This window comes from Pundamilia nyererei, unplaced genomic scaffold (genome assembly GCF_000239375.1).
Source record: "Pundamilia nyererei isolate P.nyererei 1_Seehausen unplaced genomic scaffold, PunNye1.0 scaffold00060, whole genome shotgun sequence".
NCBI lineage: Eukaryota > Metazoa > Chordata > Actinopteri > Cichliformes > Cichlidae > Pundamilia > Pundamilia nyererei.
Genome location: NW_005187461.1, coordinates 1,449,329 through 1,465,225, shown reverse-complemented (window position 1 = coordinate 1,465,225; position 15,897 = coordinate 1,449,329). Strand labels below are relative to the sequence as shown.

Sequence of the window (15,897 nt, the reverse complement as noted above, 5' to 3'; positions counted from 1 at the left end):
CCGTCATCTGTATTTCCACCGTTTGCACGACCCCCCATTGAGCTACTCTACTATTGGTTTACGTACCATTATCCACGCTCCATTATGTCAGCTCGGTCCACTCGCTGCTGTGTTGTATATCCTGACTGACGCAGCACTAAATGCTTGTACAGAATTGAGTTTGAGAAACGATAAGCGAGGCATGAACGTTGTATTCAGTTCAATTCACTTGTGTAAGAGGACTCATTATGTTACCCTGTCATGTATTTTGGAGGGATATGATTTCTTTTATTTTTTTAATCTGTGTAGTTTCCTGACAGGCTGAAAACATTGCAGGATGATGTCAACACCGGTTTTTTCAACTGAAATGAAATAGAAGATGATTTACCACAAAACTATAACCTGTTCATAAGTGTAGATTGCCTTCTTTGCCTTCTTTTGTCTTCTTAGTCTCGCAGGTCAGAAGTGACCACAATCGAAAAGGGTTGAGTGCTAAGCCTTACTTAGCAAGATGCATCCATTAACAATATGATTGCAGCTGATAATGAATTAATTAAATGCACAACAAGCCATATTATAATGACAGATAGTTGCTTTAAAAATTCTCCGATTTATTATCTTGCCCACAAACATTGGTGAGATAATCATTTTCAAGTTTTATAAATACTATATTAACACCCATACTGCTCAATAAAGGGATAACTTTTCCCCAGGTTGTTATTATGTTAGTGCTTCTGTAGCTTTATTTTAACAGTGGTGTCATTCAAGGAAATGCAGTTTTCTCCACAACCTCTGAGCAAACATGCAGTTCTTTTAATTCCCAAATGTTTAAAATCATTATCAGTTTGTTGCATGCTGATGGTACGTGACTTGTTTTCAATCAGTCGTATTGTTCCGCTGTAGTGCCGTTTACAAAATACACACTGATGCTTTCTTTTTAGTATTTCTCAAAAACATTTCTCGAAAGAATGCGGAACAACAAACACGACTGATTGGCTTCGTTTCTGTGTGGTTAATGTTGACACATAGGTGAAGCTGGAGGTGGCTGGAGGGTTGAATATTGTACGATTTTCATTGAGAGTTACCTGGATAGGCAAGATTAGGAACGAGTCGATCGGGAAGAAAACCCAGGTTGGACAAAGTTAGGGAGGCGGGGCTTAGCTGGTCTGGATGTGCAGAGGAGGCTAGTGGATATGTTTGGCAGTGGATTTTGAACATGGAGCTGCCAGACAGAAAGACCACAGTGAAAATTTAATGATGTAGTGAAAGAGGAGGTTGGTGTGACAGAACAGGGTGCCTGTAGAGGCGATGATTGCATCTGACTGAGGGCATAGGTTTGTGCTACTCTGCTGTAGCAGAGTTATATCTGTGTGTGTGTGTGTGTGTGTGTGTGTGTGTGTGTGTGTGTGTGTGTGTGTGTGTTTGTGTTTGGAGGTTTTGGAACGCTCACGAGGTCTTCATTGTTTTTACAACTAGCTATTTTCTCTTTAATCTTTTATGTGCATATTAAACGGATGTTTTGAAAGAGCGTTTGCTCTCCCTGCTGATGATGGCCTACATATCACAGACAGACTAATTAGGGTTTCTCTCTCCAAGGGCTTATATACTCCCTTTCATTCTCAAAACAAACATGAGTGTACTCCAGATCTTGATAAATGCAGCTACCACAACAGTGCTTCAGATCTCACAATCTCTCCTGTTCATTGTATAAGTTTATTGGGGGCGGGGTTTGATCTGAGTTGGTGGACCTTTTACATAAAATCTGGGGAAGCCTCAAACTGTTTAAAGCTTCTGTCTGATATGCAGGTCAACCTTTAAAATAGCCTCTTAATCTACACAAATTCTGTCAACTTATTTTTATTCTAAATCTTGAACTCTGTGCATATTGTGTTGTAGAGAGGAAGGGCAAAGCTACCTGTTTCCAGTCGGAGAACACCGAAGAGCAGACCTGTGTGGCGGTGAAGATCGAACAGTCCATAGGTAGGTTGCATCACCTCCATTTATCTTTACGGTCTTTCTCTCAAGTGCTTGCACGCAGACTTTTTGAAAAACTCTTTAGATGTGTTATTATTCATATCTTAGTCTCCCATTTTTCGTCCACTTTGTGCATCATCTTGATTTTCATTGCCATGTTCACATGTCCATCGTCTCTTTTCAATCAACACCTCTGATTTCCACACATTTGCATTCAAAATCAATAGAATGCATGGATTTTTCAGCTTTGCCAGACCTTCTGGATCGGAGTAAAATCAGTTAACATGCACAGTGAGGACAGAGGATGATACTGTGAAGGACACTATGAACACACCTTCCTGTGACTCTCTGCTATGCAGGGGTGTGAAAAACGCTGCGGGTCGCTGCTCTATTTTTATATCAAACTCGTGTGTGCGCTCACGCTCGCAAACATGCTTGTGTCTCATGGTCTGCTTCTTTTGATGAATGGGCGCTTACCTCTGGCCCTCTGTGTCTTCCTATTCTTCATTTTCCTCGTTTTCTCTTCTTTCTAGTTCACGCCTGTAAGTCCCTCTCCTTTTTGCACCTGGGTTTTCATCCGTGTCTCTTTCCTTCTTTGTTATATTATCTAGTCTTTCGAAGCAGACTCGTGGGCTAATCTCACAACGGCCCTCAGATTAGAGGATGATGCAAGCTTAATCTGAAGAAAGTCCGGGCAGTTGAAAGCCCCCCACCCAACTCCAAGCTCACAGGACTGGCTGTAATTGTTACGTGTCATTCTGTCTGTCATGTTCTCTCACACGGTGTGCGTTAGCATGATTGGATCATTGAAAGCCTCGTCTGTAAAAGTGGAGCCAAACGTGCACAGCAACAACGCACTCTCAAGCTGACTGGTTGAGGTAGTGCTATTTGGAGTGTGTGCGTACATGTGTGCATGTATGTTTGTGGCTTTGAAGCAGTTTGTGTGACTTTGTCTCAAAAGCTTTCGTTTCACAGCTCAGTTTTTCATCAAATAAATGTAACCATAACGATCATGCAGAACGCCTTTGTCCGTACAAAGGATGTTTACATGCACTAAGTAACCAGGGTATGCTTGTCTCACTGACTCTTTGAAACCAAGTAAACAAAAGGAGATGTTTCCTTCCAATTTGTACACTGATCAGCCTAATATAGAGAAAGTTGTCCTGTTGTGTTGCCAAAACAGCTGTGACCTAAGACACAGGACCTGTTCTCAACAAGGTGCTGGCTCGTTGGATTGGCATGTGGGGAATTTAAGGCCAGGTAACAACTTCAGGTAATTTTCCTCCAGCCATTCAAGCCACATTTTTTGCAGTGCAGAGGAGCTTTGTCATGGTGATAACAAGGGGAGATGTGTTTCTGCTGCAGAAATGTTTAGGTGGGCGGTATGTATCAAAGTAACATCCACACGAATGCCTGAACCAAAAGGTTCCCAACAGACAAGTTTTTTGGAGTTTTATTGTTGTGGCTCATCACTGGATGCTTTTGTTTCTTGCTTGGAGGGATTCGCATACGTGACTGACAGGATGGATAGTGGATGAGACAGGTTCTTGAGTAAAATAATTATATTGAAAGTCGCGCTAAAATAAAAAATACAGTCGCATTTATCACTGAAATATTTGTGCAAACCTCAAAAAATCACCAGGACTCCATGTTAAACATCACAAAACATATCAGGGTGGAAATTTAAAGCGAGAAAACTTTCAATTGTTAATAAAATATATATATTTCTGAGTAGTCACAGCATTCATTTAAAAAAACCACCAACTTTGTTTTTTCTCAGTTTTCTACAAAACGTACAAAAGTAAAAACAAAAAACAAACAAAGTAAGGTGAGCATGACGGGAGTTGTGGTTTGCAGTCTTGTAAAGACAGATAATTTAACAGGAGTTGAATTTATACTGGTCCAACTAGTTTATTAATGAAGGAACAAACTAATGCTCATCACTCCCTGCAGTGCTGCTCTGCAGTGCGTTTACATGTCGCAGTAAGCAAGACCTCAAGACTTGTTTCTGTCAGAGGTGTCATCGTGACTTAAATTAAAGCTTCCTGTGTTGTTGTTGTTTGTTGGTTTTTTTTATATGAAACCATGTGATGGTTCAAAGCTGATACATAGCAACGTAGATCAGACCAAGACCTTTCCACCACATAGACACCAGGGAGCAGCTGTGCAGCACACGTTAGATGCAGAACATGGAGACGACTGAGTTGCACTTCCCAGTGGAGACTTCTGTAAAAGGTACATTTAGTTTATTCCCATAATTCCTTTTGTGATGCTCTTGCTTCATTTTAATGTAGCCTCATTTTGATATTTCACGATTAATCGGGAGGATTTGGTTTGTGTTCGTGTCGTTGCGTCAAAGTTTTTACCATTTTATATGTTAGCATAAATAACAGGGCTCAGGAGGACGAGCTGATTTAAATAAAAATTTATTTTTGGGGGCTTCAATTAGATTTGAGGATGACAGAACTGCAGTGAAGCTGTTTAGGCTGCTTTTTCTGTGGCTGTCAATCATTGATCAGGTGCTTCACTAATAAGAGACGCTGATGGAGGAAGAAGTGCTGTGGCTTTTGTCCTCTGCTAGTGGTCCTGTTTCGCTTTCTGCTGTTTGCTTCATCGTGTGATTGTAACAAATGGGTTTCACAAGTGAGAGGAAGCTGGAAAACCCTTCAGTGTACCTGAAAATTGCAGGATAATTTATTATTCCATAACTTTAAACTACATTTATTTCTATTCTCTGAAATTTGTTGTTTTTCTGGAAAAATGTTGCTCTGACAGGCATTTGTGTCTGTTCTCTTTCTTTCTATGGATTTGAACCTTTTAAGGTCTAAAGGTGCAGTTCCTGTGAGCTTAAAGGTACAGAGTTCATTTGAAGGTGTCTTTGTTTGCGCGCGTGTGTGCGTGCAACTCTCGGTTTGTGCGAATCAGTACTTTTTAAAAGCCACTTAAATAAGGGGTGTGTGAGCGAGAGTGAAGGAGGAGTCTTTTGCTGCCCTGTAAATCTCCCTCCTGAGCTGAGTCATTCTCAACAGCACCGCCTGGGAAGATTACACGGATGCTAAACTTTCAGCTCTTCTGGGATACACACACACACACACACACACTCAAACACACAACAGTAGAGATCGACATTGCAGCTGTTTTCCGGTCTATCTCAAACACAGGGTGAGTTCATTCACTGGGATTTTATTTTTTTCCAAGCTTGGCAGAATAGTTCATCCTTGGATTGTCTCTGCTGAGTCTAGAGTGTAGTTATCGAGATACAGTTTTCTTCTCACGTTTTGTGTCATCTGCTTTGTTCAGTTTGCGGTGTTAAATAAAATTGTGTGATCACACTTTAGTGACAGCAGTCTTTCATGTTTTCATGCCCATGCTGCTCTTTTATCTTTTATGGGAGTGTTGCAGTGTTTACACTCCGAACTGTCTGAGCCTTTCATACAAATAACATAGGAGTGGCCTACAAACGCACTTTACACATAAATTTGCAGTTGCAAACTTCATCATAGCCACGTAAGAACTGAAGCTTGACAGATGTTTCTAAAGGCTGCTGTTCACCTCAACTCGTTTTTTATCCTCATTCTTCCCTCATGTCCCTTGACTTTGGTGTGACTGTGTGGAAGCCCAAACTGTCTTTTAAATGCCACAGAGTTTACAAAGATGAAGCAGAATATATTAAAATAAAAAATACTCAGAATTTCCTTGTTGATCACAAGGAAATTCTGTCACACCCTTGCGGTAACGGCAGAAGACGAAGCCTCAGTTTCAAGCTATGTCAACCACTCCTCTGCTTGCGCACAGTCGGGTGTGCCTTTTGTTTTTCACCTCGAGCTCTCACACCTAAGTATCAGGACATATTTTGCCTCAAGAGAGCCAAAAAGAAGATGACACACAAGAAGAGACACGGAAAACATAAAAGTCAGGTCGGACAGGTGTGCTGTCAGGTGACAGTTCTCAAACAAGGTGGAGTCAGGAGGTACAAATATCTTGAACATTCACATAAGAACAATTAGGTCAGATGCCTACCTGTAAATAAGCGAGATGTACGTTTTCTCTGTAAAAACCTTTAAAAAGAAAAACTAGAAAAGCGGCTCATCTTTGCTGTATTAACATTCCCGTGTTGATTCCCTGGGAGCAGCTTTTAGTCTTGATACAGCGGCATGGTTACAGAGGTTTGTGACTTCTGCAGCTGCACTCTAAAGTTGAAATTTGAGGTTTTGAGTTAAACATTTGTTGTATGGTGAAACTTTGTACCAACTGGCACCTTTGATAATCCATCATCTTCTCAGTTTTCATTCATGCCTGCAAACCTGATGCCATGCCCATTAGCCTCGACTACAGTCTGTATTTCGACTTGTTAACCTTCTAAACTAAGAGGGTGAAAATATACCTTTGTTATCATCTGCCATCATGGGCGTGTTGGCATGGTGATTTTGGTACCTGTGATCTGTATGTCTTTTTTGTCACTTATGTCCAGTGTTTCCTCAAATCTTGTATTGAGTGTTGTAAGTCTACTTGAAACATTATTAAGACAAAAAAATTTTAATAAAACAAATCATTGTGACAACAACAAACTGGAAGAATGTAGTGTGCCTGGAGCTATTTTGGGAATTAGTTTGGATTTCACTATTTTCGGACTTTGCTTGTTTTCTTGTTGCAGAGTAAGATACTTGCGCTGAAGAGATGGATTTTTTTCAACGTGTAGTAAACTTAATTCACCCATTTTAACAAATCACTGCTGGGATTTTCCACAGTTAATCTAATGTTGGGGAACCAGTTCTGATATAAGCTCCATCAGAGGGTAGTGTCACACTGTGAAGAAAGGTGCTGTTACTGGGGAAACTTCTGAAATCAAGGATTTGTTGTACTTTGTAAAACCAGAAAGTTTTCTCCGCTCTACCTCTCATGTGTACTTACCCTTTGCATGAGCATTTGTTAAGTCGCTTTGAATTTATTAATATTGGTCCTTTGGGCTCCGTGGAGTATGCAGTGAAATTTTACATTTTCACAAGGTAAAAGGATAGTTACCATGGTTACAAGCCTCACAATCCTGCAACAAAGAAAAAAGTCAAGTCTCGGTTTGACTAGTCAAGTCTTCACTTCCTGGATTGGAGTAGTGATCCAGCAGTGTTTTCAGTTTCTAGTAAAAGTAGATTATCTGTTTACTGTAAAAGCACAACAGAACTGAGTGGCAGGAAATTTCTTGCCAAAACACAAAAGTTATGAAAAGAAGGTAGAGTTCGTCCTTCCTTTCTGTGCAACACATTTAAGTTGTATTTTGTGTTCGTGTCCACCCGATCCATCTCGTACTCCAGACAGCAGGCCGCCTCCTTCTCCGTCACACAGATGAGGATTAGAATCAAAGTGTTTTCGCAGCACGCTGTCTGGCTGCTTCTAATTTACTGCACATGGCTGTCTGTTGTGCCAAGACAGTTTTAATGAGAAGGTGCCAGAATGAGTGCGTTACCAGGAGCAGGACTTTCTTCCCAAACACTGTAGTTTTGAAAAAACTTCCTTTTCAGTGTAACGGCTCTGGTTGCGTTTCCTTAATCTACTGATCAAGATAAGAGGTTAAAAATAAATGATGTGCCATAAAATCTCGACATCTAATCTTCTTCTACATAACTGACAGCAAAACATCGAAGCATTTTCAGATCTATATCTTTGTTTACATCTCTCTTGTCTTGACACAGCCTACAGATATATTAAGTGTTGCTATTCAGGTTAAAGGCTGCAATATAAAGGTGATTCAGACGTGAGCCGCTGTGTTTGACGTGGTTACTGACAACCCCAGAAAGCAAAGCTGGGCTGTGGACACTGGACCTCCTGTACTCAGGAGTCAGGATAAATGCCACATGCGAAATGCAATTTGCAGGCAGACTTCGTTTTAGACCGTGTACTTATAATGTGGTGCATAATGTTTTGCAAGATGTTTTTTATGACCTCTAATGTGGCTGAGAGTGGAAGTCAGGCACCTAATCATGAAAAATTCCTGCGGCCTGCCTTCATAACTGATTGGTATTTTTTGGGGCCATGTTTAGAAAGAAAGCCCTCCCAAACACAGCGTGGGACCGCTTCCAGTCAGACAGTTGCCAGACTTGTTGTCTTTAATTACGGTCCACCCTTTAAAATAGAAATTGTGACTGTATGATTTTGTGGTCACTCTTTTTCTCTTTCCCTTTAAGATTGGTAAGATAAAGATTACTCTAGTAAAGACAAATCTGGGGCTCCAGGAACCAAGTTGGCACATAGTAACAACGTTTTTGTAAACAAGCTGCATTTGGAGAGGTACTCCAAAGTATATAGTACATTAAGCTCTCACAACACTTATTTCCATCATCAGCTTATCAACTATGTACTGTATGTCTGATTAATCAAATGTAGTTATAACATAGAAAAAAAGATGAACTTATATCTTTTTGCTTGAAAATTGGTGCAGCTGCAAGCCCCTGTGCAACCCACCTCCAACCCATCTCCTCCTTTTCATGTTTTTTGTGTCTTAATCAGTATCATGATTGTCATCGCTGACGTCTACCTTATTCAGTGCTGTCTCCTGGCTGTCGTTCTGTCCACCTCAGACTTTGCATATACAACAGAACCCAGTATCCCAGAACCGAGCCATCCCACTAAAAATACAGCCAACACCCAGGTCAACAGGTATACCTGTTCAGTTGCTTGTCAATGCAAATATCTAATCAGCCGATCCCATGGCAGCTTCTCAAAAGATTTAGACACAGACATAGTCAAGACGACCTGCTGAAGTTTAAACCCAGCATCAGAGTGGGGATGAGAGATGACTTCAACGACGTTGACTGCAGCACGGCTGTCAGAGGGGCTGGTCTGAGTATTTAAGAAACTGGGGTTTTCCCACACATCCATCTCTGGAGTTTAGAGAGAATAGTCTGAAAAAAGGGAAACTGCCCAGTGAGTAGCAGTTCTCTGCACGAAAATGGCTTGTTGATATATCAGAGGTCAAAGGAGAATGCTTCGAGCTGATAGGAACACAAGAGTAACTCAAATACCCACTAATTACAGTAAAGGTATGCAGAAAAGGTGGGGTCACAACATGGATCCATCTTACCATACACCAGCGGTTTAAGCTGGTGGCAGTGGTGTAATGTGTGGGAGAGATTTTCTTGGCACACTACCAGCCAAGCATTGTTTAAACACTACATCCTGAGTGTTGTTGCCGGCCACATCAATCCCTTTCTGACTACAGTGTTCCTATCTGTTGATGGCTACTTCCAGCAGGATAATGCACCGTGTGGCAAAGCTCAGAAAATCTCAAACTGGTTGCTTGAACGTGACGATTAGCTTACTGCACTCCAATGGCTTCCACAGTCACCACACATCACTTTTGGGATGTGACAAAGATTCATATCGTGGATGCACAGCTGACATGCACTTACAGGCAGTTGATCAGCACAACCTCATGATGCCATCATCTGTGAGGAATGTTTTCAGCACATTGTTGACTCTATACCACAAACAATCCAATCCAATTAAGCCCTAGCAGGGTGTTCTTAATAAAATGTCCAGTGACTGTGTGTTCTTAGATATAGTAATTTTCAGTTTATCTTTTGCTCTCTTCATTGGCTGATCATTACAGCCACTTTACTTTACGTGTTTGATTATTCGAGTGGCAGATATATTTCTAAAAAAGAGAAATATATCTTTATCTATTTTTAGACATGATGGGACTGAGTCTGTAAAGAAATGAAGGTCCTTCCTCAATGATTCATTTCAAAGATGAAACATTTCTCTGTGCATGTTAGCATCCCTGAGTGCCAGAAACATGAAGTCCCTTCTTCACTTTCGGTAATAACAGACTGACCGAAACCAGAACAAGCACAAATTATAAGAAGTCCACTGTTTTTGTTGTTTTCAGGTAAAGCAGGCATCCTTGGATGTGCTTAACTCTACAACTTCTGGACTAGATTGTAGTTTACCAGCTATATGGAAGCTACATCCAAGCTATACATCAGCTGGTTTGCCTTTGCTAAATCACACACACCCGTTAAATGGCAACGTTAAATGGAAGCTAATGTAGCTAATAGCTTATAGAATAATGAGGGTCTTCACTCTCTCAGCAGTGTAACTCCATGTTTGGACATTTGCTTTAACAGGCTGCTCTTTCATACTTTTTACTGACGTGTGTGTGTGTGTGTGTGTGTGTGTGTGTGTGTGTGTGTGTGTGTGTGTGTGTGTGTGTGCGTGTGCTTGGCGAGGTTAGAGAGAGGTCGAGTTAGGCTACTGTAAACACTGCCAGTCTGTGTCGCCTGCTCCATTAAGTCGGTCTGCCAGCTCTATCTAAACACTGATGCTGCGCCATCTGTGGCCAGCTGGTTGGGTAAAAAGTCTCACTGGTGCTGATCATCAGCTGGATGATTAACTGGGATAATCAACTGAAGTGTATGGCACCCTCTAATGTGTGGTCTTCAGCTGTTTATGGCACTTAATATATGATGGGAATGATTTTTTCCTTTACAGGGCGAATTGGAGGAGAATATGTTTGCACATCTGTTTCTGGAATGGCACGTTGGTTTTTCAGGCCACCTGCAATACTGAATAAAACAAGACAGAGGTTGTTGTGAAAATTATGGTGTAAAATAAAAGTTCTGACTCAGATATTATATTTCAAAATAATCCATTCTTAATAAGAAACATGTGTTTTAGCATAGTTCACCTTTGAAAGTAGTTGATGTAAAACATTGCACCGAAATAAGTAATGTACTACCACAGAGTGACGGCTTCAAATGTCACTGCAGGATGGGGCATATATCAGTGTCACCTATCGTAAATATTAGTCATGCCGATAATGCCTGTAGTGATAAAACAGTTAAATACGTATGCTTTTGTTTTCTTCACTCTCACTTCTTTGTATAAAAATGGTTTTGATTCCATTATCGATTTTGTTTTTAAGCTTGTGCGCCCTCTCTTTGTGTCCTTTAGCTCTAGGCAGCAGCCCAGGGTCAGAACGCAGCGAATCGCCGAGTGTGCAGGCGTGTCTGAATCGGGTGATTGCAAGGACGACCGACAAGAGCCGGGGAGGGGTCAATGGAAGAGTCCCTGGCGGCAGGCCTCGGCTGCAGTCTAAACCACCAGGTACATAATAGCATGTGGGAAAAAATTCAGCCAGACGCCACAAAGTGAGAATCTTAGGAGACACAAATTATTATAGCATTTCAGTGTCTGATTCACAACATGTGGTCTCAGTGACCTTTCTACTGCTTTGTTTTTCACTTCGTCTTTGTTTACTCTGTAAATCTGCAGAAAAACACTGAATGAATCGGTGCTTATGGACGCTGTTTGACACTGTTAACATCCACGAAATGGTCAAACCAGAAGAAGAGTTATGTAAGCTGGCTTGGGTTCAGTGAACCGAGAGACTCGTTCCTCTTGTGTTTGCGTTGGGTAAATCATTCTACACAGATAATGCAGGGAACAGAGCTCCATTCTTCCTGCTGCTGTAAGTCAGGCAGGATATTTAGTTGCAAAGCCATGCGCAGTTAGTTTTTGCCAAGCCCGATTATTTCTTTATTACAGTTAGGACGTTTATTACAGTTCAGTGTCCTACAGGTGGTGTCGCTTGTGACAGCTGATGCTGCCACCTTCAGCTTCAAACTGAGATTGCAGTAAGAAAATGAATTGAAGCTGCGATTAGTATTCAGGACATTTCTCATGTTGTAAATTCCTCTGTTTTATATCCAGTGCCTCCAAAGCCACTGCACCTCCAAAGCCCAGTGACAGATATCCCATCCCCATTGGGCCACATCCAGAAACCCCCACTTATAAGCAGGATGGAGGACGGAAGTGGAGGAGGAAAAACGGGGGCTGTCAGCCGGGAGAGACCCAGAGAGAAACCCTCCAAAGTCTTAGACCTGATCAGCCGCTTTGAGGAGAACAGGTTCGGCCTCTTAACTTTCTCTGCCTCGATATCTGCAGAAATGAGCAGTTACTTGATCCGTGGATGAATTGCTCATTCTGTTATTTTCCTAATAATGTTTAGGAAGTGTAAGCCTCTGTTATTGCTTTTGCTGATTTAAAACTCCGTCACAATGTGTGATTGAATTAGCAGCTTTTGCCTTGATGTGGTTGAAAGATTTCATCTTTGTAACTTCTTGGCTTTTGTAATAAATCTCTGGCTTGTTGTAATCACAGTGACAGAAATTGGTCTTTCCCAACTTTTCTACACCAACTATTTCAAGGATAAAAAAGCAGAAGTTTCAAAGTTTTCAGCCGCGACTCTTTGATTGTACGTCGGACGAGAGTCATTAGAGAGAGTAAGTGGAGATTAGTCTGTGGCTGCTGAGCCAAGTGTTAGCAAGGGGATGAAAGGAGATTTGTACAGACGAGGGGAAACACGGGTCCACATTTGGTTGTGGGACAGAACTCGGTGCTGCGAGAGGAGGATGAGGTAGGAAATCTTTGACGAATGTGTATACTTTGATATTGTTGCCTCATAGTTAAATTGTGAGTTAGATTCTGTAAGATTTTTCCAGTGTTGATCTGTGTCTAACTTGTTGTGCTTTACTCGTGTAAGTTTGCACTGTAGCTGCAGCCTTGTGTCTCTGAGGGAGGCCCATTGCAAGCAGTGAGAGGCACAACAATGGTGCCCTTGTCCTATCTGTTCATACAGTTGCACCCCTAAAATATGCAATCTGCAGCAGTAGCAGCCCACTAAAATCTGTCTCATCTCTGGCCTGGATCTCTAAAAATCTCCCGGGTCTACAGGCTTTCTTTGCACCTTTCATCGCATTTTCTGGTGTGAAATGAGGTTAATCAGAGGAATCTGGTGCATCTATTTCATTCAGGCACTCCTGGGCAGTGAGGATTATCCCTCCAGTGGCCCTGGAGCTCAAAGAAGAGAAACGCTTCACACAGATTCTGTGAACAGAATTAACCTACTAATGTACTAATCTGGTTCACAAGGTTTGGCTGCCTTAAAGGCAGCTAGGCGACGACCACACTGCAACTGAAGCTGCTCTTAATTCGTGTCTGGTTGAGCCTGTTTTGAAACACTGTCATGTCCTGGAACACTTGCTGTGCTATTTGTGTGGAAGGAGGAAGTGATGTGTGCACCTACAAAGTGATGCGGCTGTATTGTTTCTGAATACTGTATTAAATAGTATCTCGCCCACTAGTTGTGGTACTGTCAGTCTTACTCTGAGTGGTGAAAAGATAGTTTCATGTTCCCACACCACAGGTGGGTGACGGCCCCCGACACATTCATCTGTCGGGTGTTTCACCAGCTGTTTGTTCTTCCTCTATTTATTGATACTTCCTGTTTCTACTGGGCAGGGAGAAAAAAGTCATCTGTTGGTTGATTGTTTTTTGCATCGGTAAACGTTAGATTCCAGATATAGACATGGTGACTTTTTTTAATCTGCTAACAGTTTTGCCTTTAATGTACTGTACTGAGTTCAGATAATCTTAGCTGAGACACAGTGGTTGTTTGGCTGAACGTGTGGAGTATCATTTGCTGGGAAACAGCTGCACCGACTGCCGGTACAGGATGTCGAGCAGCTGAATGGTGACATTGTACACACACACACACATTGTTGTCAATCTAGTTTCCATTTCTGTGCTGCGTGTCAGTTGTCTTCTGCAAATTGTTTTTTCATTTCATTCATTTGGATGCTAAGCATAAAAGAGGCCTCGCAGCAGAATGTATAAAGTAGGTTTTCCATGTGTGGGGAAGTAGTGCAGCATCTACCTCTCGGGAGTAGTGGTGATTTACTTTTCTGCTCCTCCTATTGCTCTGTTGCTCCTCGTTACTGTGCCCCTTTGCTTTACTCACACTTCCTCTCAGCTCTCAGTCAGCAACCTAATAAGACAGCAGGAAGTTTGTGCATCTCTACTGGTTTATTTTTAACTCTCACACTCATGTGCAAAAGCTCCCTGCTTGCTGTTGTGCACCACACTCTGACAATATGTCACCTTGAGGAGGTATGGACCAGCCTACTCTAAATTTCTTTTTTTTTTCCCTCCCTTATTTTCTTATTCTGGGAAGGTTTGTTAGTTAGCCCTTTATACACTCTTACCCAGACTGAGCCACTTCCTCCTTTGCTTTTTCTTCTGTTCCTCCAGCAACACAGAAAACAAGAGAGACAGCTCACCGCTCAAACACATCAACAAGTCTGCCAACTGCAGTCCAGCTCACCGTGCATGTCCAAAGACGGAGACCAGCAGGAACACCTCTGCGGCGGCCACGACACAAGATGCCAACAGGCAAGCAGCGAACGGGGTGCTAGTGCAGATGGACAAGGACAACGAGAAGGAGAAGGAGGACACAGAGGAGAATCATGAAAGTGTGAGGACAGAGACTGCTGAGCTTGTAAATGGAGATATGGGGAGCTCGGAACAGAGCGATGATCATTCGCCTTCACACGTGGACAGGACTGGTAACGAGACTGAGAATGAGGAGACTGATGCTAAGACAGAAGGCGAGCACAAGAATGAAGAAGGGAGCACAGACCACAAGGTACGTATTGAGTTTAAGCATTTGCTTTGTGCTCCTGGGACCCAAGTGTTGCGCATTTCTACCTGCTATGTAATACATTAAAGCTGCCTTGCTGCACTGACTCATCTCTGATAGACAAACTCTCAGCATTTATTTATTTTCTCAGCTTTCAGTATGATTAAATCATGTGAACTACTTCATCTCTGGGTGACTGTAACGTTGTAAGGATAGAGTTACAGGGGAAGTGTATGCATTTCTTTCAGCACTTTGTGCGTGTGTGTGTGTCTCAGTGGGGTATTTTTCTGTGAAGGGCAAACAGATGTCAACATTTAAGCAGCTGACTCCGTGCTTCAGTAATCTCTCCCATGGGAACCCATTTTGCCTGCTGTTGTCTGGTGATTATAGATATCTCAGGTTCAGATCAATCTCAGTCTTCACAGTGACAAAGACAGCTGGGTAATCTCGCGTTGTGGGAAAGGAAAAGCCTCTCTGCTGTGCAAAAGATATTCATCGCTGCTACAAGTCCTACCATTTAAAAACGAACTAAATAAAAGTCAGAAACATATTTTAAGTGATGTCTTCTAGTTTCTTCCGTACTCTTGAAGCAACAAGTGCAAATAAACCCAGACTAACATTGTACTTATTTTACTTGTTACAGTGATTCATTTTACAAACATTACCCACAATTCAGATTTGGTTTTGTTGCGTTAATAGCTGCTAATGGAGCTACAGTTTGACGTGACCTGTGACAGGGAAGTGACAGGTGTTTTAACGAGCTCCTGTTGATTTAGGGGAAGTCCTGCCATTGTTAATGCTGCTCTGCTGTCATGACTCACTGGGACACTTAATGGGACTGGTATTTGGGTGGATAAATTCAATGTAGTTTCTGTTCAAACCACTCAAAGCAAAAGCATTACAATGGCAAAATGGGCCACAGACCACAAGTTGAATACTTAGTCTGCAATATACGTTTCTGCTAAAACAAACTGAATTCATGTTTTGTGAGTGATGCAAATAACAAGTTGTAACTTTGAGCCGCCAAGTTTTTTCCAAGGCAGGAGAAGTGCGATCTTTAGAAATAGAATGTAAACTGTTAATCTGAAAGTGTAAAACATAGCTGTTGTGTTTTAAAGTTAAAGTAGCATATTTACAGAAACCTACCTAAGTACTGTACTATACTGTGTAGGTACTGTACTTTCGAGTAAAGCGATTACTGCTGGTCAGAACGTGCAATTTAATTGTGTGTGTGTGTGTGTGTGTGTACATACATACGAGACTATATAGACATATATATATATATATTTATTAGGGGTGCAACGATACACAAAATTCACGGTTCGGTTCGACACTTTGGTGTCACGGTTCGATATTTTTTCCATACAAAAAAACTGTTCATGCCTTTTTAATTTGTCATTTATTAAAATTATAAATGTATATTTTAACTCAAAAGTACAGTTTTTAAATTTAATGTTGCTGAAACAACAAAG

General features: G+C 41.6%; 1 protein-coding gene across 5 annotated transcripts in view; it reads left to right on the top strand.

Annotated features, from left to right (window-relative positions):
* Positions 1-15,897, top strand: part of fgd4a (FYVE, RhoGEF and PH domain containing 4a) — a 50,824-nt gene that overhangs the window by 27,226 nt on the left and 7,701 nt on the right. For 4 of the 5 annotated variants that reach the window (XM_005734787.1, XM_005734790.2, XM_005734789.2 and 1 more), the window contains exons 2-5: positions 1,876-1,959; positions 10,900-11,052; positions 11,659-11,854; positions 14,038-14,431. In XM_005734787.1, coding sequence (XP_005734844.1) covers positions 1,876-1,959; positions 10,900-11,052; positions 11,659-11,854; positions 14,038-14,431 — 827 coding nt within the window. Of the gene's footprint in view, positions 1-1,875; positions 1,960-10,899; positions 11,053-11,658; positions 11,855-12,193; positions 12,365-14,037; positions 14,432-15,897 lie in introns of those variants that run through there. The other variant, XM_005734791.1, reaches the window with a different exon arrangement.